A 24,538-nucleotide genomic window follows, 5' to 3' on the forward strand; every position below is an offset into this window, starting at 1 on the left:
TCACTCAGGTTAGGAAACAGAAGTAACCCGGCAGTGTCACAGTGAATATGTGCTAGAGTGAAACACCCACACCTCCTGTCTCTCAGGGTGGCGGGGCGCATTCCCACCACCTCTTTGTTTATCCCACGTGGTTTCTAGTATAATTCCTCACTTTGAGAGGGAATCATTTTAGTAGAGATAATGATACCCAATTTAAGCATGTCAGTTAAAAACAATAAGAGAATGAAAAAGCTACATTAGCTGGTAAGAGAGTGAAGGTGCCAAATAGTACTTCTTCCAGTACTCAGACCAACTCCTTTAGGTTTTAACAACCTCCTATGTTAAATATACTTTTTTTTTTTTTTTTTTTTTTTTTTTTTTTTGAGATGGAGTCTCGCTCTTTTGCCCAGGCTGGAGTGCAGTGGAGCAATCTTGACTCACTGCAACCTCAGCCTCCCGAGCAGCTGGGATTACAGGTGCCTGCCACCATGCCTGGCTAATTTTTGTATTTTTAGTAGAGAGGGGCTTTCACCATCTTGGCCATGCTGGTCTCGAACTCCTGACCTTGTGATCCACCCGCCTCGGCCTCCCAAAGTGCTGGGATTACAGGCATGAGCCACCGCGCCCGGCCAGTTCTATTCTTTCTTAACTTCCCTTTTCCTCGAAATAATCCTCCCCTTACCCAACTGACTCTTTTCTCTCTCTCTCTCTTTTTTTTTTTTTTTAAGATGGAGACTTGCTCTGTCACCCAGGCTGGAGTGCAGTGGCATGATCTTGGCTCACTGCAACCTCTGCCTTCGGGGTTCAAGCAACTCTCCTGCCTCAGCCTCCCAAGTAGCTGGGATTACAGGTGCCCACCATTATGCCCGGCTAATTTTTGTATTTTTGGTAGAGACGGAGTTTTGCACATTGGCCAGGCTGGTCTCGAACTCCTGACCTCAGGTGATCCGCCTGCCTTGGCCTCCCACAACTGTCTCTTTTCTTATGTTGAACAAAATAAAGTTTCCCTGAGTTCCCTGAGCCGCTAGGGCTCCATCAAGGAATGAAGCGTCCTGAATGAATCCTTCTAGAAAAGGCTGGGGGTGGGAGCCACCTGGTGGCCAAAGCTGTGGAGACCACAGCTGTGTAATGAGGCAAGTTGGTTTAAAACAGGCACAGGCTGCAGAGCTGAAGTATTTGTTAAAGTAATAAAAACGTTTAAATGAGTCATTTGGTTTATAGCAACTCCTAGGAAACGCTTTTCCAAACAATTTAGTCTGTTGAGCGCATACAGTACTGGTTTCTGCTAGAGTATTGTTCACATAATTGAGAAACTTGCAACTTAGACTTGAGCAGTCGTTCTCAAAGTGTGGTCTTGTGGACTTCAGGGACACCACGAAGTCCCCCTTTTCAATCGTATACATGGGGGATGCTGGACTTTCTCCATCGACTTCAAACAAAACATCGTAACAGGTCAAATGTGGAAGCAGAAATAAAAATTCCACCATCTGCAACCGGATGCGATGGATCATGCCTATAATCTCAGCACTTTGGGATGCTGAGGTGGGCGGATCACTCGAGGTCAGGAGTTCAAGAGCAGCCTGACCAACATGGTGAAACCCTGTCTCTATGAAAAATGCAAAAAATTAGCCGAGTGTGGTGGCGCACGCCTATAAATCCCAGCTACTCAGAAGGCTGAGGCATGAGAATCGCATGAACCCGGGAAGCAGAGATCGCATCACTGCACTCCAGCCTGGGTGACAGACCAAGACAATCTCTAAAAAAAAAAGGAAAAAAAAAAAAGAATTCCAGTATCTGCTATTAAACCAGATATTCAAGAGATTTGCAAAATGTAAACCAATGCCACAGATGCCACTAACTTTTATTTTGGGAAATATAGTTATTTTGCACAAAACATATTATTTGTGTTAACATGTAATTGGTTTATAATGGCCATTTTTCCATGTATAAATATTCTTTAATTTTCTCCGTTTTAATTTTTAATATGATGAATACTGATAGATATAGATATATAGATATACCCCCTTTCTGTCCCCTCACTTCACACACATGAATTTGTCTGAAGTTCTCAATAATTTTTAAGAGTGTAAAGGGATCCTAAGCTCAAAAAGTTCTAGAACCACTGGACTAGAGCAATGTGTCAGCCAGACATTGAAAATGGTACAGAATTTGACATTCCCCTGGAGGGGTTACTGTGCAGTGACTTGAATCGGGTGCACTTGCAGATGTGTTTGCAAAAAATTAGCAACTTCTGTATTGAAGGCCCAGTTATCTCTACTTACCTTGCTGCTCATGTAGACACCTCATAAGTACCACTCCAAATCTTTGGACACCCTTGGACGCTTGCTCCACCCTGCTGCCACTGCAGAGACCAGCTGTCTGTGGACCTTGCCAGCTCCATGTGGCATCCCAAACGGCACCCACCTCACAGGACCCCTGACCCCTACACTTGAGAAACCCAAAGTAAATCAGAGAAAAGTAAGTGCAGGGAAATTGAAGCCTGTGGGGCGAATCTTCGACCCATGAGCTTAGGAGCAAACAGATACGTTTTTTTCCTCTCCTGCCTGACACAATGTGCTGAGATCCAGGCCCCTCCAGAAACCCAGAAGTCCAAACAATCAGTTGCTCTAGATACCCAGTGGTGACCAGCTCCTCAGCCCAAAACTCTAGAACTCTGTAAGCTAAGGCTATGCATAGTTTACCATTTCACCGTATTCTCAACATCTACGAACTATAAACAGCCTTCAAAGAATAGTAGTAGCATTTTCATAACACTTATTTTGTGCCTAATCGGGCTCTATGTCATAAGAATTAAAGTAGTAGGCTGGGCGCGGTGGCTTAAGCCTGTCATCCCAGCACTTTGGGAGGCCGAGACGGGCGGATCACGAGGTCAGGAGATCGAGACCATCCTGGCTAACACGGTGAAACCCCGTCTCTACTGAAAATACAAAACACTAGCCGGGCGAGGTGGCGGGCACCTGTAGTCCCAGCTACTTGGGAGGCTGAAGCAGGAGAATGGCATGAACCCGGGAGGCAGAGCTTGCAGTGAGCTGAGATCCGGCCACTGCACTTCAGCCTGGGGGACAGAGCGAGACTCCGTCTTAAAAAAAAAAAGAATTAAAGTAGTAGCTTCTAAAATCTCAGTCTCCTGAAAATGAAGCTTTAGAATTGTTTCCTAAAATAATATTATTTTCTATTACCCATTACCATTATTAAAAATAGTAATACTCGGCCAGGCGTGGTGGCTCACCCCTGTAATCCCAGCACTTTGGGAGGCCTAGGCCGGTGGATCCTGAGGTCAGGAGTTCAAGACCAGCCTGGCCAAGATGGTGAAGCCCCATCTCTACTAAAAATACAAAAAATTAGCTGGGTGTGGTGGTGGGCACCTGTAATCCCAGCTACTCAGGAGGCTGAGACAGAACTGCTTGAACCAGGTAGGTGGAGCTTGCAGTGAGCCAAGATTGCGCCACTGCATTCCAGCCTGGGCAACAGAGCCAGACTCTGTCTCAGAAAAAAAAAAAAAAAAAAGTGATACTCTGATTCTAGAAAGGTTACACTGAAATAGACACTCAGGTTGCTGATAAAAATGGTTATAACTTTTCTGGAACACAATTTTTTGTTTTTTTGTTTGGTTTTGTTTTTTGAGATGGAGTCTCCCTCTGTTGCCTAGGCTAGAGTGCAATGGTGAGATCTCTGCTTACTGCAACCTCTGCCTCCCGGGTTGAAGTGATTCTCCTGCCTCAGCCTCCTGAGTAGCTGGGATTACAGGCGTGCACCACCACGCCCAGCTAATTTTTTGTATTTTTAGTAGAGACGGGGTTTCACCATGTTGGCCAGGCTGGTCTTGAATTCCTGACCTCAAGTGATCCACCCACCTCGGCCTCCCAAACTACTGGGATTACAGATGTGAGCCACCGCACCTGGCTGGAACATAATTTGGCAACAATTTCTACAGAAACAATTTAAAACTGGGACAAACATTTATGCACAACAGTATTTCCCTTAGCACATCTATAGTAGTATCTTTAAAAGCAATGACACTTTCAATAATATAATGATGGTTACAAATATTTTATGACTCTATGCTATACTGTCACATTTTATGTAATCAATAAAAATTCCATATTCAAAAAGTTTTTAATAAAAAGCAAAATTATCACTATATAATGTTAAGTAAAGGTGAAGGATACAAACTGTATGATCTCAATTTTTTGTAGCAAGGAAAAGAAAAAAATAAATATATCAAAAATTTTACATGTCTGAAAGGAAATATGGCAAAGTGTTAAAAAATGGTGGCCTCGGCCGGGCGCGGTGGCTCAAGCCTGTAATCCCAGCACTTTGGGAGGCCGAGACGGGTGGATCACACGGTCAGGAGATCGAGACCATCCTGGCTAACATGGTGAAACCCCATCTCTACTAAAAAATACAAAAAAAAAAAAACTAGCCGGGCGAGGTGGCGGGCGCCTATAGTCCCAGCTACTCAGGAGGCTGAGGCAGGAGAATGACGTAGACCTGGGAAGCGGAGCTTGCAGTGAGCTGAGATCCGGCCACTGCACTCCAGCCTGGGCGACAGAGTGAGACTCCGTCTCAAAAAAAAAAAAAAAAGTGGTGCTCTCTTCTAGGTGATACAATTGTGGGTGACTTTTTCCTTCCTGATTTGTTTTTGTTTTTGTTTTTTGAGACCGAGTCTCACTCTGTTGGTAGGCTGGAGTGCACTGGCATTCACCACCATGCCCAGCTAATTTTTTGTATTTTTAGTAGAGACAGGGTTTCACCATGTTGACCAGGATAGTCTCGATCTCTTGACCTCATGATCCGCCCCCCTCAGCCTCCGAAAGTGTTGGGATTACAGGCATGAGCCACCGTGCCCGGCCTTTTCTTCCTAATTTTAAACATCTTCTGTATATTTCCAAATTTTCTACAGTGAAAGTGTGATATTTTACGTCATGATTATAAGAAGGTAAAAATGGGTGAGGCTCTAGGATTTCGAAGGTCACTTGCAGCTCTAAAATTCCTTAACTCACACAGCTCTTATCAGTAGGGTTTGTTTGTTTTTTTGACTTTCCACTGATAGTAACAGAAGAGTATATTACACGTTTCCTAATAGCAATGTTATGGCATGTCATTGCCTGAGATTCCTAAATCTTGTGCAAGATTTCAACATTATCTGTAGAACTTAAGTGCTAGGCTGTGATCTTTTATGAAGTTTTTGAGTGTTGCCACCAGACTGAATGTTAAGATGAAAATGCCGGGAGAGGATAATAGTCTTACTTGTAAATGTGCATTTCTACATTTAGAGTAGTATAACACATTAGTTAGTGCTTCATCATTCAAGACACATTTAAATTTTACTACATTATAATAACACTCTTAAGAATTTCCTTAAGACAAGGAGATAAGCTTAGTTATTGCAAAGCAAGAAGCTGCTCAAACAGTAAACAAACAGGTATAAACAAGTGCATTTGAGTGTGTGGCCACATGCCTGTCACTCCCAAATTCTTGTCCTTTGTTCCCAGCTGGGGAGAAGGTAAACAGAAATGGGGAATGGGGAGTCTCAGCTCCTGGCCTCCAGCCTGCTCAAGCAAAGGGGTAGGAGATCATCCCCCAGCTTGCCAGGGATCTTTTGGGGATTTATCTGGCCCTCGGTCACATGCACTAGTTGGCCTGCGACAGATCTCAGTCTCCCAGCACTCCTGTCTTTGAGTCACTGTGGAAGGAACTAGCCTGGGCAGCTCTTCACAGGGGCTCCTGCTCACAACAAAGCTGGACAGTCAGCCCCTGGTGGGCTTCAGATTCAAAGACCCACTCTGCCCCCCATCCTTGACTATTGCGCCTTACAGTGGTCTCACTCTTTCTTCTTAATCAAGGATGCAGGGCCCCTCTGGGGACAAGCACCCTGGATCAGGACCCAGGCTTTTGGTGACCCAGTCCAACGATTCCTGACTCATCGCCTTCTGTCCATAGGCTTGCATTCATCCATGAGAAAGTGCCCTTTGCTTCTTCTTTGCAAACTAAACTTTAGATAACTCCTGAAAACCAGAACCCAATCTTAGCACTATCACCCACTGCCCCCCAAAGGGTTCCTCTCCGCCCCTGAGCAAGGACGGCTTGGTCGGGAGGCATGCCCCTTATTTATGGTGGATTGTTACTTTTCATGCAGGGAAAAAAATAAAACAAAACGTTAGTGTTTTCCTTTTTTTTTTTTTTTTTTTTTTTTGAGACGGAGTCTCGCTCTGTCTCCCAGACTGGAGTGCAGTGGCCGGATCTCAGCTCACTGCAAGCTCCGCCTCCCGGGTTTACGCCATTCTCCTGACTCAGCCTCCCGAGTAGCTGGGACTACAGGCGCCCGCCACCTTGCCCGGCTAGTTTTTTGTATTTTTTAGTAGAGACGGGGTTTCACCGTGTTAGCCAGGATGGTCTCGATCTCCTGACCTCGTGATCCGCCCGTCTCGGCCTCCCAAAGTGCTGGGATTACAGGCTTGAGCCACCGCGCCCGGCCGTTGGTGTTTTCATATAAAGACAAGTTGAACAGTCATCTCCTGTAAGAGAATCCTGGAGTCCCAGAAACACCTAGAAACACAAGTCTGTGCAAAAATACACTGTGCGGATTTATGGAAACGCACACGATGTGAAAAGCACCTAACGGATGTGTATAAAGATTAGATTTTTTTTTCTTTGAGAAAGAGTCTCACTCTGTTGCCTAGGCTGGAGTGAGTACAGTGGGGCGATCTCGACTCACTGCAGCCTCTGCCTTGCGGGTTCAAACGATTCTCTTTTCTCAGCCTCCTGAGTAGCTGGGACTACAGGCGCACACCACCATGCCGGGCTAATTTTTGTATTTTTAGTAGAGACAGGGTTTCACCACATTGGTGAGGCTGGTCTCGAACTCCTGACCTTGTGATCCACTCGTCTCGGCCTCCCAAAGTGTTGGGATTACAGGCGTGAGCCACTGTGCTCAGCCAAAAATTAGATTTTTTTTTTTTTTTTTTTTTTTTTTTTAGACAGAGTCTCACTTTGTCACCCAGGCTGGAGTGCAGTGGCACAATCTCGGCTCACTGCAACCTCCACCTCCTGGGTTCAAGTGATTCTCGTGCCTCAGCCTCCTGAGTAGCTGGGATTACAGGCGCCCGCCACCACGCCCGGCTAAGTTTTTGTATTTTAGTAGAGAGGCGGTTTCGCCACGTTGCCCAGGCTGTTCTCGAACTCCCGACCTCAGGCAATCTGCTTGCCTTGGCCTCTCAAAGCGCTAGGATTTGCCTGGCCCAAAAATCAGATTTTTAAACACTTAAAAGTTAACTTTTTCTGATTGTAAAGGCAGTACACATTTTTAAAATAGAAAATGTCCATCCTGGCTAACACGGTGAAACCCCGTCTCTACTAAAAAATACAAAAAAACTAGCCAGGCGAGGTGGCGGCGCCTGCAGTCCCAGCTACTCGGGAGGCTGCGGCAGGAGAATGGCGTGAACCCGGGAGGCGGAGATTGCGGTGAGCCGAGATCGCGCCACCGCACTCCAGCCTGGGCGACAGAGCGAGACACCGTCTCAAAAAATAAATAAAATAAAATAAAATAAAATAAAATAAAATAAAATAAAATAAAATAAAATAAAATAAAATAAGAAAATGTATCGGAAAATACAGAAAAAAATATAAAAGTCTTCTAGTGTTTTTCTGTGGCTACTAAAAAAACAGAATTGGGATGATTTTGTATGGTGTTATGTTTTACTTTCTTCCTTCCCTCATGTATTGATCACTTAACTTACTTACAAGTTCCTAATATGTGCCAGAGATGGTGCTGGCTACTGGGGTAACAATAATAAATCAAAACAATAATACAAAAATTACAGCTTACATTTATGGATTGCTTACTGTATGCCAGGAACTGTGCTAAGACTTTTTTTATTTTTTGAGATGGAGTTTCACTCGTCGCTCAGGCTGGAGTGCAATGGTGCAATCTCAGCTCACTGCAACCTTCCTCTCCTGAGTAGCTAGGATTACAGGCGCACACCACCATGCCCAGCTAATTTTTGTATTTTAGTAGAGATGCGGTTTCACCATGTTGGCCAGGCTGGTCTCAAACCCCTGACCTCAGGTAATCTATCCACCTCGGCCTCCCGAAGTGTTGGGATTTACAGGCATGAGCCACCGTGCCCAGCCCAAGACTTTTTATTCAACACCTCATTTTATCCTTATGCACTGAATGCCATATTGGTTTCTTCTTTTTTTTTTCCTCTCTCTTACTCAACGTATTGTTATTAAATCAATGATGAGGCTTACTTTCAACATTATTGCAAGTCATTTCTTTGCAATAACAGGTTACATGATCGTAGTTGAAACAAAAACAGATACTAAAACAGTAAGAGAGCAGCAGAAATATTCTGATGCAAATGTATTTGATGATTTTATTTCCTTCACTCTGGACTATACTACAGAATGTACTATTATTGATGTGCTCGCCTATGCCTAATCTAGAATATAATTATCCTGAACTCTACATGGTATTTTAGTCTAGAAAGTACTGTAGCTTGTCTGAGTTCTAAATCAAACCAGGAAACAGCAGAGGGAGCCGGTGCTGTGTTTTTGCAAGTGAGATGTGTGCTCATTTCAAGGGTCCACAACATTTTTTGGCATGCTGTTTCCATGGAGAGGAAAGTAGGTGTTTTTTTCTTTCTTTCTTTTTTTTTTTTTTTTTGTTTTAATCAAGCCACCTGCAAACTGCAATGTGTTCTTTTAGTGATTTCTTTTTATATCTATGTTTTCCAGGAAGGTGCTGTTGAGCCTACGCAGTCACTTAGAAACAAGAAATATTTGAGAAATTTCTATGAAGTCAAATATGCATTATGTCTCCCACTCTCCAAAATATAACAAAACAAAACAGCTAAGCACCCTGGAATGGAATGGCTTACTCTGTTCTTGAACCATATGAGCGCCTACTATTTGTTGATTCCACGTTAAACCAACAAAAAGATATTGAGCTGGCTTACGTTCAATGTATGTATTGAACACCATTTTGCACATATCAAATGTTTGAAACTGAAGCTTGAAAAGTCAGTAAACTCCACAAGGGGTCTCTACATAAATTTTTTTCTTTCCTTTTTGAGACGGAGTGTCACTCTGTCGCCCAGGCTGGAGCTCAGTGGTGCAATCTTGGCTCACTGCAAACTCCGCCTCCCAGGTTCATGCCATTCTACTGCCTCAGCCTCCCAAGTAGCTGGGACTACAGGCGCCCACCACCACACCCGGCTAATTTTTTGTATTTTTGTAGAGATGGGATTTCATTGTGTTAGCCAGGATGGTCTTGATCTCCTGACCTAGTGATCCACTCGCCTCAGCCTCCCAAAGTGCAAGGATTACAGGTATGAGCCACCACGCCCGGCCCGGTCTCTACATAAATTGATCGCACGTTTTTGTAGAATAACAGTATAAAGAATAGTATAAAGCATATAGGATTATCTAATGTAGTTATGTTCTACAGGTCATTATTATTTACATCCATCAAACTTGAAATTTGTACCATTTACCTTCCAGATTTAGAAGACTTCTGAACTTTGCAGAATGATTTTTTTTTTTTTTTTTTTTGAGATGGAGTCTCGCTCTGTCGCCCAGGCTGGAGTGCAGTGGCCGGATCTCAGCTCACTGCAAGCTCTGCCTCCCAGGTTTACACCATTCTCCTGCCTCAACCTCCCGAGTAGCTGGGATTACAGGCATGCACCACCACACCTGGCTAAATTTTGTGTTTAATAGAGATGGGGCTTTCATTGGCCAGGCTGGTCTTGAACTCCTGACCTTAAGTGATCTGCCCTCCTTGGCCTCCCAAAGTGCCGGGATTACAGGCATGAGCCACTGCGCCTGGCTTGTTTTTTTTTTTTTTTTGATTTTAGAGACAGGGTCTCACTTTGTGGTCAGGGCTGGAGTGCAGTGGCACAATCACAGCTCACTGCAGCCTCTATCTCCCTGGCTCAAGTGATCCTCCCACCTCAGCCTCCCGAGTCACTGGTACCATAGGCATGCGCCACCATACTTGGCTAATTTTTTTATTTTTATTTTTTTGTAGTGATGGGGGTCTCGCTACGTTGCTCAGGCTGGTCTCGAACTCCTGGGCTCGAGCAGTCGTCCTGCCTTAGCCTCGCAAAGTGCTGGGATTGCAGGTGAGAGCCACCACACCCAACACTCCTCCCCTCCCGTCCCCTCTCTTTCCCCTACCCTCCCCTTCCCTTCCTTTTTCTTTTTTTTTTGAGATGGGGTCTCTCTCAGTTGCCCAGGCTGCAGTGCAGTGGCACGATCTCGACTCACTGCAACCTCCAGCTCCCAGGTTCAAGCGATTCTCCTGCCTCAGCCTCCTGAGTAGCTGGGATTACAGTCACATGCCACCTCGCCCGGCTAATTTTTAGTAGAGACAGATTTTTGCCATGTTGGCCAGGCTGGTCTTGAATTCCTGCCCTCAGGTGATCTGCCTGCTTTGGCCTCCCAAAGTGTTGATATTACAGGTGTGAGCCACTGCACCCGGCCTTCTCCTTTTTTTTGAGACAGACTTTCGCTCTTGTTACCCAGGCTGAAGTGGAGTGGCGCGATCTTGGTTCACCGCAACCTCCGCCTCCCCAGTTCAAGTGATTCTCCTGCCTCAGCTTCCCGAGTAGCTGGGATTACAGGCATGTGCCACCACACCCGGCTAATTTTTTTTTTTTTTTTTTTTTTTTTTTTTTTTTTTTTTTTTTTTTTTAGTAGAGATGCGGTTTCTCCATGTTGGTCAGGCTGGTCTCAAACTCCTGATCTCAGGTGATCTGCCCGCCTCGGCCTCCTAAAGTGCTGGGATTACAGGTGCAACCCACCGCACCCGGTCCTCTTAAAACATTTGTAGTTGCAACGTTCAAATGTAATTGCACATAATAAATACTTTGGAACCCAAGGCCCAATCTGAAGCATGTAAGCCGCAAACATTTACTGTCACAAACTGTTTATCTACATATTTGCAGAATATCATTGATCTTTGGTAATTACTCTTTGCAGCAATCAGAATCATTTTGAAATTTTCTTATAGATTGCTATACTTGGTCAAATATTTATTGAGTGCCTATTATATGTCAGGCCCTATGATAATCACTTAGTTACTAAAAAGGACCATTACCTGCATTTTGGCTCACTTTAACCTTCAGTAATAAAATAAAACTTACTTAGTTTCTCAAGTAATACAAACATTGTTAATTCATTTTCTCTACTTCAAATTGCAGAGACTTCAAGTACAAGAAACACCATATTTTTCAATGGAGCTAATAATGCACTTCTGTGTGGCCAGGCGCAGTGGTTCATGACTGTAATTCCAGCATTTTGGGAGGTCGAGGCGGTGGATCGCCTGATGTCAGGAGTTCAAGACCAGCCTGGCCAACATGGTGAAACCCCATCTCTACTAAAAACACAAAAATTAGCCAGGTGTAGTGGTGCACACCTGTAATCCCAGCTACTCTGGAGGCTGAAGCATCAGAATCGTTTGAACCTAGAAGGCAGAGGTTGCAGTGAGCTGAGATGGCACCACTGCACTCCAGCCTGGGTGACAGAGTGAAACTCCATAACTAATACACACACACACACACACACAAACACACACACACACAGCTATTCTGCTGCAGTGACATAAAACCTCAACAGTATGACTTTCTTATAACTAGGAATGAGAAACACGAAGATTTCAACAAAAAAGAAACTTACAAATACTGAAACGAATTTGAATGTCTGTGTTGTTTCAGAAGGCAGAACAAGCACCAAAAAGAAGTTATAGGAATGTAGATGGTAGATGTCAGCTGAAAACAAACCAAACCCCTGACCTGAACAGCCTAACAGCGCTAGTTTGAATACTGAAACAGCTGTCAGGACCATTTGCCTGGAATGTCACAGAGGCAACTGGGGCCCCAGAGGGAAGGTTAATTACTTGATACTCTTTTTTTTTTTTTTTGAGGCGGAGTCTCGCTCTGTCGCCCAGGCTGGAGTGCAGTGGCCGGATCTCAGCTCACTGCAAGCTCCGCCTCCCAGGTTTTACGCCATTCTCCTGCCTCAGCCTCCCGAGTAGCTGGGACTACAGGCGCCCGCCACCTTACCCGGCTAGTTTTTTGTATTTTTTAGTAGAGACGGGGTTCACCGTGTTAGCCAGGATGGTCTCGATCTCCTGACCTCGTGATCCGCCCGTCTCGGCCTCCCAAAGTGCTGGGATTACAGGCTTGAGCCACCGCGCCCGGCCAATTACTTGATACTCTAATATGCCTTTCAACACGGATTCCACAAACACGACAAAGCTGATTTTTGTCTTCCTTTTTTTTTTTTCTGAGACAGGTTCAACCTCTCACCCAGGCTGGAGTGCAGTGGTGTGATCTCGCCTCACTGCACTCTCCACCTCCTGGGCGATCCTCCTGCCTCAGCCTCCCGAGAAGCTCAGACCACAGGTGCAAGCCACCACACCGGGCTTTTTTTTTTTTTTTTTTTTTTTTTTGGTAGAGACAGGGTCCCGCCACGTCACCCAGGCTGGTCTCGAACTCCTGAGCTAAATGATCCTCCCGCCTTGGCCTCCCAAAGTGCTGGGATTACAGGCATGAGCCACCGCGCCTGGCCGACAAGGCTGATCTTACCGCATTTGAGAAGCCAGGTAGTCAAGGTCAGGCTTTCCTGTCCCTGCTTTCTCCCTCTCCTATGTGAGCCAGCCCTTAAAGAGTGAAAACGGCAAGAGCCAAAGACAGGTTTTCCTCCTAGGGTCTCCCAGCGACCCGCTGCCCAAATACATTTGGACGATTCTCCTGCAGAAGGCTCTCCATTATGAAAACGAAGCGTTCGGCCAGGGGCGGTAGCTCACGCCTGTAATCCCAACACTTTGGGAGACCAAGGCGGGCGGATAACCTGAGGTCAGGAGATCGAGACCAGCCTGGCCAACATGGTGAAACTCCGTCTCTAAAAAAAATAAAAAAATTAGCCGGGCATGGTGGTTGGCGCCTATAATCCCAGCTACTCGGGAGGCTGAGGCAGGAGAATCGCTTGAACCCGGGAGGCGGAGGTTGCAGTGAGCCGAGATCGGGTCATTGCACTTCATCCTGGGCGACAGAGTGAGACCCTGTCTCAAAAAAAGAAAAAAGAAAACGAAGCTTTCTATCCTGGAATGTTCTCCCATGACAAGAAGGAACGCAGAAGCAGGAGACAGAGATACTTTGAAAGGGGGTGCGCTCTCAGGAGGGGAAGGCGGGAAGAGCGATTCCAAGTTTAGGAAATCCTGCAAGGCGCGGGAGCGTGGAAGGGCAAGGAGGAGCCAGGGGAGGCGGTGTGCAGGGCTGAGCACGGAGGGAGAGGACTGGCGTTCGGGATCTGCAGGTCCCCGGGCGGGCTGTCCTAGTGCAGTGGGGAGAGGGCCGGGGGGACGCCGAGGCCGGAGCGCCGGACAACACGCATGCGCGGGGCTGGGAGCCTAGCGGGGAGCTCGGCTGCAGCCGTCCGGGCAGACCGCGCCGGCCTCGCCCGGCGCCCTAGCCCGGCGCCGGCTGCGGCCGCCCCCGCCCCAGCGCGGCAGCCGGGCTCACGCTAGTTCCCTCCCCGCCGCCCGGAACCCGGCAGCCCGGCCAGACCCGCCGAGGCCGCGACGCCGGCGTCGACTGCGGCTGCGACGGCCTTGGGAGCGCGTGAGGCTCCGGGGTCGCGGCGGCGATTGGCCGGCCGCGGCGCCCGCTCCCAGAATGCAGCGCATGGCGCGTCATTGAAGAGAGACCATGATGGCGGCGGCGCTGGGGCCCCCAGAAGTGATCGCTCAGCTGGAGAACGCGGCTAAAGTTCTGATGGTGAGGACGCCGCGCCCCTCAGACCCCGGGATTCGCGGGCCCCCGGTCGGCCCTGCCACGCCAGGCCTTGCTGCTCTCTGGGCTGGCGACTGGCAAAGGCCTCCAGGGAGCCTGCAAGTGGAGGAGGAGGTGGCGGTGGCGTGGCGCAGGATTCTTCATCCTACTTTCCGCCTGCCGTCGTCCCCTCCTTCCAGGAGCTGTCCCCTTCCCCTGGCTGCCCAGCACCCCAGTCGGGCGTGGGAATATAGTGGTGTAGCAAAGAGGATTTCTTCACCTTACACCCTGCCCCGCAGACTGGGTCGCAGAGCACGGCGCCGGGAAGGAGGTCGGGGTTATCCCCGCAGGGCTTCGGAAAGGGAAATTTGTAGGGCTGTGTGCGCGCTGTTGGGGAGTTGGTGTCGGGAGGGAATGGATGGCACAGCCCTGGTGCTGTTAGCAATCCTTGTTTCCTGTGCATTCGGATCCTCTAGCGCTTCCCTGACATGCAGCCACCTCTGGAGTAATTGCAGCCGGCAGCACGTGGAAGGGCCGGGCCGGCTGGAGGGAGGGAGGGGAATCGTTGAGACCAAGGTCACTGGGGCAAAACTTGGTCCAGTGCTAAGCTCCTTAAAGCTCCCGCGATTTGGAGAACTGAGTCTATGCTACTCTTTGACTTCGTACTTACACTACAATAAACAGTTTGATGAGGTTGTTTACTAAGGGAATTTGAGAAGGCCGAGTCAAAGGATAAAAGTATTACATGCAAGGAGGAGAAGTAAGGATAAAACTACATTCAGTTACCCAGTAAACTGTGTTTGTATTTGCTGGCTCAGCTTTGTTTTTGTAAATTATGACTAAGGTGTTTGTAGATGTTTTGGGAAATTAGAGGTTCATTTGATAGCTGGATTGATTCAGACTTTCTAAGAATTGGATGCAGCCAGCTTTGTTACCTTTTTGGACTTTTTTCCTTTTGGTTTGGTGTTAGGGTGTTTGAGCATCACATTTAAGAATATTCGAACTAATTCTACCATAGTTTGTGGTTCTGATATTTTACACCAGATATTTTTGTTTCTTTGGAAATCGAGAAGTCTAATAAAAGCAGGATTTACTTGCTTCATTATGAATATTAACTTAATGTACGTTTTGTCACAAAACAAACTAGTGAAAGTTTTCACACTTTTGCAAATTAAGCAGAAGTAACTAGCTAGTATTCCCCTTAATACAAGATTCTTAAAAATCCCTGACAGAGCGTTTCGTAAAATTCCTGAAATTTTCCTAGGAGCTAGGGGCTCTGTTTTCATTAGATTCTGGAAGGAGTATGCCACCCAAAACATGGCTGTAGTTTTTACACTGATCAGGTAAAATCAGTGTCCTTCGTCATTGGCTTAATAATATAAACTAGTATTTGTGCTTTCCAATATCTTCCCTCTTCCCTGGCAAAGCTACTTTTATTACCTATAAGGAGTAGGTGAGAAGAATAGTAGTAAGTACTGTTTAATGAGTGCTAGATATTGGGCTTGATGCGTTACATACTTTACGTGTTTTATTAATCCTTGCCACAGCTTTACAAGGTTGAGAAAGTGTAAGTGGCCCAGGTTACACGATTACTAAGTGACTGAATTAGGTCTTGAACTCAGTTCTGTCTGGCTCTAAAGCTGTGTGTCTTTCCACTCTACCCCGTCTGTCATATGTTGTATAAATAACTTGTCTAAATGCTTTTTATCTTTTCAGAGGAGAGGATTATTGAAAAAAGTGTTATGTTATTAAAAACAGGAAATTACAGCCGGGCGCGGTGGCTCATTCCTGTAATCCCAGCACTTTGGGAGGCCGAGGTGGGCGGATGACTTGAGATCAGGAGCCCAAGACCAGCCTGGCCAACATGGTGAAGCCCCATCTCTACTAAAAATACAAAAAATTAGCCGGGCATGATGGCTGGCGCCTTTAATCCCAACTACTCTGGAGGCGAAGACAGGAGAATCGCTTGAACCGGGAGGCAGAGGTTGCAGTGAGCCGAGATTGTGCTGCTGCACTCCCGTCTGGGCAACAGAGTGAGACTTCGTCTCAAAAAAAAAAAGGAAATGACATTTTGGAAATTTCCACTTAAGTATTAAGAAATTTGTACCAAAGATGTGTAGAGTAGTTATTGTATTATTTCTTAATATGAAAGCTGTATTCCAAATTATTATTAATAGCTCTCATTTACAGAGTCCATACTATGTTCGAGGCACTGTGCCAGGCACTTTACATATATCACTTTCTCTCCAGTCAGTCTGTGAGGTAGGTGTTATTACTTTAATCTTATTATTATTATTTTTTTATTTTTTTAAGACATAGTCTCGCTCTGTCGCCCAGGCTGGATTGCAGTGGCGCGATCTCGGCTCACTGCAAGCTCCGCCTCCCGGGTTCCCGCCATTCTCCTGCCTCAGCCTCCCGAGTAGCTGGGACTACAGGCGCTGCCACCACGCTCAGCTAATTTTTTTGTATTTTTACTGGAGACGTGGTTTCACCGTGTTTGGCAGGAAGGTCTCGATCTCCTGACCTCGTGGTCTGCCCGCCTTGGCCTCCCAAAGTGCTGGGATTACAGGCGTGAGCCACCGCGCCCGGCTTTTTTTTTTTTTTTTTTTTGAGACTGAGTCTCACTCTTTTGCCCAGGCTGGAGTGCGGTGGCACAATCTTGGCTCACTGCCACCTCCGCCTCCCGGGTTCAAGCGATTCTCCTGCCTCAGCCTCCTGAGTAGCTGGGACTACAGGTGTGTACCACCACACCCAGCTAATTTTGTATTTTTAATAGAGACAGTTTCACCGTGTTGACCAGGCTGGTCTCAAACTCCTGACCTCGTGATCCACCCTTCTCGGCCTCCCAAAGTGCTGGGATTATAGGCGTGAGCCCCCGTGCCTGGCCTGTTACTTTCGTTTTCATTTTACAGGCTAAGGAAACTCAAAACGTGTAGATGCCAAGTAATCTACACACATTTACATAGCAAGGGGTAGAGACTCAAACTCTGGTTTGTCTGTTACCAGTCTGTGGTTCTTAAGCTATAGGATACTGGGACCAGAAAGGAGGTAAATTAATTCCTCTAGGGCTAATTAAAGTTGTTAATGCTCCTTCAGTTATTAAGCATTAAGATGCATATTTTAAACAGAGTGATCTTAGCATTTATCCATCTGTGGGTCTGAATAAATCTTATGGCAAATTGCTGTATTTTAACTTAAGATTCAAAATGCAAATAGTGATATATTTTGTAATTATTTTTGCTTAATTTTTTATTAGGTAACTCATATAGTTGTTTTATGGAAACCAGCATAGAATTTTAGAACATAGAAGAATCTTAGATCTTTTAGTACAGAGGTCTTAGGGAGTCTAGGATGAATATCAGAAGGAAATTGTAACAAATTTTTTTATGTAAACATACATTTTTAGTAATAGGGTCTAGAGCTTTTATCACCGTCTCTGAGAGACTAGAAACTCTGAAAAATAAGAACTGAGTCTAAGCATTCTCCCTTCCGTGCTACAGATGGGGAAACAGGTTCAAAGAGGTAGAAGTGACTTGCCCAAGGCAGGTCACAGAGCAAATTCATGGTATAACTTATCCAGGCTGAGATCACCAGACTCCCCTTTCAGAAGTTTTACTGTTTTTTTTTTTTTTTTTTTTTTTTCAACTTTTTTTAGTCAACCATGTTGGTTCTCAGTCAACATACAGTATAAATGTTACATTTTATTACTTGATGGAAAATGTCTAAATATGGTACATCTATAGTCAATCAATTTAGGTTATTGGATAAGCTGCCAGATAAAGTAGTACAGTCGTCCGTCGGTATCCATGAGAAGTTAGTTCCAGAAGCCGCCTCCATCCATGGACATCAACTGTGCATTGATACTTAAGTCCCCCCGACCCCCTCCCTTTTTGCATGATCATAGCTCATGGCAGCCTTGAATGGGTAATTAAAAAAAAAATTTTTTTTGTAGAGAGAGGATGTCACTGTGTTGCTCAGGCTAGTCTTGAACTCCAGTGATACTCTTGCCTTGGCCTCCTAAAGTGCTGGGATTATAGGCATAAGCTACTATGCCGGCTGAGTTTCTTATATGAGGTGGTGTGGCAGTTGTGTGTGACCTATGCACTTCCTCTTGTATCCTGAAACGTAGGAGGTGTTTTGATTTTAGAGACAACATTATTGAAAAGTTTAGTGTTCTTATAGTATTGATGCCGCATTCGTTTGAAGTCCAAAGAGCTCTTTATTTCTTGTCTTGCATTTACCTGGTTTTGTTGCCCTGTCTTCATTAGGTTGTTTTAGATTGTCCTTAGTGATTGTGTGTAGCGATAACATAAGATAGTGCAGAGCACACATATCAACTGATACATTATAGAAAAGTAATTTTCATAGGTTTTTTTTCCTTTTTTTTTTCTTTTGAGACCGAGTCTTACTCTGTTGCCCAGGCTGGAGTGCAATGATGCAGTCGCAACTCACTGTAACCTCTGCCTCCCAGGTTTAAGTGGTTCTCCTGCCTCAGCCTCCCAAGTAGCTGAGATTGCGGGTGTCTGACACCATGCCTGGGTAATTTTTGTATTTTTAGTAGAGACGAGGTTTCAACATGTTTTCCGGGCTGAGCTCAAACTCCTGACCTTAGGTGATCCTCCCACCTTGGTCTCCCAAAGTGCTGGGATTAACAGGCGTGAGCCACCGCGCCCGGCCCATATATTGGTTTTTAAACCAGGATGGATTTAGTGAGTGTAAATCCAACTTTAATAAACGAGATTCATGACTGGTTTTCATAGATTTTATTGTAGTGGAATTTGGTTAATATTTTCTAAAATACTTGCACATCTGTAGTCCTATAGAAAAAATTTTGTCTTACTTGATTCTCATATCAGTCCTGTGAAGTAAATAGGATGAGATATTCCTAAACCTTATAAAGGAGAAAACCTGGCCAGGGGTGGTGGCTCACACTTGTAATCCTAACACTTTGGGAGGCCGAAGTGGGTAGATCACCTGAGGTCAGGAGTTTGAGACCAGCCTGGCCAACATGGTGAAACCATGACTCTACTAAAAATAGAAAAATTAGCTGGGCGTGGTGGTACATGCCTATAACATAATTCCAGTTACTTGGGAGGCTGAGGCAGGAGACTCACTTGACCCCAGGAGGCAGAGGTTGCAGTGAGCCGAGATTGTGCCATTGCACTCCAGCCTGGGCTATAGAGCGAGACTCTGTCTCAAAAAAATAGAATAAATAAATAAATAAATAAGAAAATCTGATATTCAGAGATGGTAAATGATTTGCCTGTTGTCATATAGCTAGTTTGGATCTGGAATCCAATTTCTGGCCATTGATTTGTTTTAGAACATTTCTTCAGTATATAGAAACACAGCATGTTAGACACTATGCTGCGTATGCTGAGGGGACAGAAGAAGCACCTTCTTTTCAAGTAGTGGAAAAAGGCAAAAATATTAGCAAATGTTGGTTGGTAATGTTATGATAGAAGTAGGTACAAACATCTATCAGGCTGAGATGGGGGCCGAGAAAGGGCTTCTTGGAATAGGTAATCCTTAAGCTGAATCATGAAAAATAAATCGGAATTTTCCAGTTTGATAAGTGATATCCCAGATAGAGATATATATTTTGGGGAATATAGTTTGAGAAAGTATAGTTTGGGGAGATACAGTGAGTTTGAGGAATATTTGAGCATTTATGTAGTAGATATTTCCTGAGCCCTTCAATGTATAAGGTACATTGCCTTTATTTTTTTGTAACCACAGTACACATGTCATAAAAATGAAAATTTTAATTAATTGAATCTACTTTCCTTATTTGAAAGATGCGTTATAGCAAGTATGCGTTTTTGTTTATTTCAGCCCCGTATTTTAGTACCTGCGGTGGCACTAGATATTAGAAAACTGACACTAACAGAATTATTTTTCTCAAAAAAGCTAATTAATAGGAAATTTATATTTCAAATTCAGTTCAATTAAATGTGTATCTGCAGTTGGACTTGTGTCAAACTAATTGGAACGTAGTCAGTGATCCAGAGAAGAAATGCGAAAAGACATTTGAAATCATCCATAGATGCCTAAAAGGCAGCTGTTAAAATTTAACAGCATTTTATTATTAAAACAATTGGATAAACTAGGAATTGAAGGGAATTCTCAGTATGTTAACAAATAGTTATCTGAAACCATGTATTAAATGATGATATCCTCAGAAGTAAAACAGGAGTCCTAATATAACTGTTATTTAGCACCTTCTGGAGGGTCTGATACAGTAATATAAAAAATGGGAGTAAGTGCAGATATTGGAAAGAAAAGCCAAAAAATGATTATTTGCAGGTGATATAACATTTCGGAAAAAAAGTTTAAGCAAAATAACTAAAAGACTGTTGGAACTACTAGTTCTTTGGAAAGATGACCAGATATAAGAAAAATAAATGGGTTGCAAGATTTCCTTTATATCAACAGTGATCAGCTTAAAATTGGAAAAAAGATTCCATTCTATTAGAAATAAAAACTGTACAAATAAATTATAGGGCACTGATAAGAAACGTGCACCATTTTTGTGAAGAACATGATACAGCTTATTTGCAGAATATAAAAGATCTGAATTAAATGAAGGCTATGCTCCTTAGTCTGAAAGGTCAGTCCGGTTAAGGTGGCAGCGTCTCCCTCATTAATCTGTAAATTGAATGTAATGTCAATCAAAATCTCTCTTTCCTCCTTACCCTTTTCTGAGGTAGGAGAAAAATTAATTGATTAGAAAATATATCTGGAAGTCTATGAAGGATTTGGGGACTTGATGTAGCAACTGTTACAATGTATTCAGAAACTGCAGTAATTGAAACCTAGCATTGGCATAGGAAAAGAGTAGAAAGTTAGAATAGTCTAGAAACAGAACTAAGAATAAAATGGTATTTCACATTGTAAAGGTATAGGGAAGTATGCTACAAGTTTTTGATATAAGAGCCTTAAATATATAGCTGACCCCCAGCTATTTCACTTCTGGCCATTTATTCAGTTTATGGAAATACTTGCTTATACACAAAGAATGTTTACCATAGTGTACTTTGCTGTAGAGAAGATTGAAACAGCGTAAATGTCCAGTTATACCAAATTGATTTAATATACTGGTATTCTATATAATGGAATTTTATGGAACTCTTAAAAAATATGTATATCTAAAATGTGATAGTTTTTTTTTAATGGGAAGATCTGAATGAACATGGAAAGATACTCAAAGTAAGATGAAAAATTGCAGAACAGAATATATGATCCCATTTCTGTTTTCTAGAAAAAGTTCTATGTATGTTTTTATATGCATAGAAACAGAAATGGAAGGCATATACTAAACTTCTTTTTTTTTTTTTTTTTTTTGAGACAGAGTCTTACTCTGTCGCCCGGACTGGAGTGCAATGGTGCGATCTTGGCTCACTGCAACCTCTGCCTCTCAGGTTCAAGCGATTCTCCTGCCTCAGCCTCCTGAGTAGCTTGGATTACAGGCGTGCGCCATCACACCAAGCTAATTTTTGTATTTGTAGTGGAGATACGGTTTCACCATGTTGGCCAGGCTGGTTTCGAACTCCTGACCACAGGTGATCTGCCAGCCTTGGCCTCTCAAAGTGCTGGGATTACAGGTGAGAGCCACTGTGCCTGGCCTATACTAAACTTCTAAGAATGGCTACATAGGGAATGAGATTGCAGATGGAAGGAGTGCTTAATATAGTTTTAATATAGTTTGAATTTTTTATAATATAAAACTTTAGACCATAAATTAATACTCGATTTTAGTAAATTTGTTGCATGCATTTCTATTTTATTTTATTTTCTTTGAGATGGAGTCTCAATCTGTTGCCCAGGCTGGAGTGCAGTGGTGTGATCTCAGCTCCCTGCAACCCCTGCCTCCCGGGTTCAAGCGATTCTCCTGCTTCAGCCTCTAGAGTAGCTGGGACTGCAGGTGGCGCCACCACGCCCGGCTAATTTCTGTATTTTTAGTAGAGACGGCATTTTGCTATGTTGACCAGGCTGTTCTCAAACTCCTGACCTCAGGTGATCTGCTCGCCTCGGCCTCCCAAGGTGCTGGGATTACAGGCGTGAGATAACACACCCAGCCTGAATGTTGCATGTGTTTTAAAAAAAAAAAATCTACTTTTTTTTTTTTTTTTTTTCCTGAGACGGAGTCTCGCTCTGTCGCCCAGGCTGGAGTGCAGTGGCCGGATCTCAGCTCACTGCAAGCTCCGCCTCCCGGGTTCCCACCATTCTCCTGCCTCAGCCTCCCGAGTAGCTGGGACTACAGGCGCCGCCACCTCGCCCGGCTAGTTTTTTGTATTTTTAGTAGAGACGGGGTTTCACCATGTTAGCCAGGATCATCTTGATCTCGTGACCTCGTGATCCGCCCGCCTCGGCCTCCCAAAGTGCTGGGATTACAGGCGTGAGCCACCGCGCCCGGCTTTTTTTTTTTTTTTTTTTTTGAGATGAAGTTTTGCTCTTGTTGTCTAGGCTGGAGTACATTGGCGTCATCTTGGCTCACTGCAACCTATGCCTCCTGGATTCAAGTGATTCTCCTGCCTTAGCCTCCCCAGTAGGTGGGATTTATAGACTCCCGCTGCGATGCCTGGCTAATTTTTTGTATTTTTAGTAGATACTGGGTTTTACCATGTTGGTCAGGCTGGTCTCGAACTCCTGACCCTCAGGTGATCCACCCACCGTGGCCTCCCAAAGTGCTGGGATTATAGGCGTGAGCCACCACACCAGGCCAAAAAAAAAAAAAAAAAAATCTACTTTTTAAATCTACTTCCTTGAATGTCCTACAATTATTATTATTATTATTATTATTTTTTTTTTTTTTTTTTTTTGAGACGGAGTCTCGCTCTGTCCACCAGGCTGGAGTGCAGTGGCCGGATCTCAGCTCACTGCAAGCTCCGCCTCCTGGGTTCAGGCCATTCTCCTGCCTCAGCCTCCCTAGTAGCTGGGACTACAGGCGCCCGCCACCGCACCCGGCTAATTTTTTGTATTTTTAGTAGAGATGGGGTTTCACCGTGGTCTCGATCTCCTGACCTTGTGATCCGCCCGCCTCGGCCTCCCAAAGTGCTGGGATTACAGGTGTGAGCCACCGCGCCCGGCCCCTACAATTATTTTTATGTTGAAGAATGTTCAAAGCTGAATCATGGTTCAGACTAAGACTAGGTTTGTGGTTTTGCATTTATAGACTTACAAATACAAATGTAGGGCATTCCATTTCCACAGATTTGTTTAATCACTGCTAAGTATAATATAACCTTGTTAATAAATAAAGGGAAAAATGTCTTTTAAGTGAGAAAGAGCTAATAGAAAACTGATCAACTTTATTCTGGAAAAGAGATAGGGATACACTGTCTCTCTGTAATTGTGGGAAAAATTAGGTCCACTGTAATTTGACATTATTTTAGAGTAGGGTTTTTCAGAGTTTAAAACATGCATAACCAGTCTTAGGGTGATTATTAAAACTGCAGATTTCTGGCTGGACGCGGTGGCTCACGCCTGTAATCCCAGCACTTTGGGAGGCTGAGCGGGGCAGATCACCTGAGGTCGGGAGTCTGAGACCAGCCTGACCAACATGGAGAAACCCTGTGTCTACTGAAAGTACAAAATTAGCCAGTGTGGCGGTGCATGCCTGTATTCCCAGCTACTTGGGAGGCTGAGGCAGGAGAATCGCTTGAACCTGGGAGGCGGAGGTTGTGGTGAGCTGAGATCGTGCCATTGCACTCCAGCCTGGGCAACAAGAGCGAACTCTGTCTCAAAAACAAAACAAAACAAAGCAAAAAACTGCAGTTTCCTTTGCCTTACCTACGAAGGTTCTAATTTAGGAGGCCATGTTTTTTTCTTTTTTTTGAGACAAAGCCTCACCCTGTCACCCAGGCCAGAGTGCAGTGGTGGGATGCACATCTCCTCTCACTGCAACCTCCGCCTCCCAGGTTCAAGCGATTCTCCTGACTCGGCCTCCTGCGTAGCTGGGATTGCAGATGCGTGTCACCATGCCCGGCTAATTTTAGTATTTTTAGTAGAGACGGGGTTTCACCATGTGAGGGAGTTTCACCATGTTGGCCAGACTGGTCTCGAACTCCTGACCTCGTGATCCTCCCACCTCGGCCTCCCAAAGTGCTGGGATTACAGGCGTGAGCCACCGTGCCTGGCCACGGAGGCCATGTTTCATTCCATATCCTCATCTTTTTTGTCTGTCTTAGTGGGTCTGAAGGGTCAGTATAGTGAGTGGGTGGCCGCTGCCTTGTATCCCAGCCATAAGACTGTTTCTGTCCACTGTCTTTGTTGTCCAGCCAGGACTACCTACATAATTTGCAGGGCCCAGTCAAAATGAAAATGTAAGGCCTCCTGTTCACAGAAAGGAGGGGAAAAGTGTCACTAAATGTTGTAAAATATAAAGCATTTTTCTTCAAAAATGTTTGCACCTTGTGAGGCTTCGGATAAGTTATTGCCTTTCTAGCTTCTTTTGACTCTTTTCCAGTTGCTTTTTCTCTGCATCAGCCACACTAGTTTTTTTTGCAATCCTTCCCACCTGTGTCCTGCGTCCTGTCACAGGGCCTCTCATATACTAGTCCTTCTCTCTGGAATGCTTTTCTTCACTGTCACTTCATCCTTCAGTTCTCTCAGTAGTCAGTTTCTCAGGGAAGCCTTCCTTAGCCTGCCTGAAAGGTGAGATTCACCTGTCCTATATACTCAGATAACAGTGTAGTTCCTTTATTTATATTTTTTATTTTTTGGAGTTGGGGTCTTACTCTAAAACCCAACTGGAATGCAGT

At 44.7% G+C, this 24,538-nt stretch overlaps 1 protein-coding gene across 5 annotated transcripts in view; it reads left to right on the forward strand.

The window, feature by feature from the left end:
• Window positions 1–13,604: 13,604 nt before the first annotated feature.
• Window positions 13,605–24,538, forward strand: part of XPO4 (exportin 4) — a 115,443-nt gene continuing 104,509 nt past the window's right edge. The window contains exon 1 of one of the 5 annotated variants that reach the window (XM_030922196.1): window positions 13,605–13,781. In XM_030922196.1, coding sequence (XP_030778056.1) covers window positions 13,713–13,781 — 69 coding nt within the window. In that variant the 5' untranslated portion in view covers window positions 13,605–13,712. The remainder of the gene's footprint in view (window positions 13,782–24,538) is intronic. The other 4 variants (XR_004054700.1, XM_010361254.2, XM_030922194.1 and 1 more) reach the window with 4 other exon arrangements.

The sequence above is a fragment of the Rhinopithecus roxellana genome, chromosome 18 (assembly GCF_007565055.1).
Source record: "Rhinopithecus roxellana isolate Shanxi Qingling chromosome 18, ASM756505v1, whole genome shotgun sequence".
Taxonomy (NCBI): domain Eukaryota; kingdom Metazoa; phylum Chordata; class Mammalia; order Primates; family Cercopithecidae; genus Rhinopithecus; species Rhinopithecus roxellana.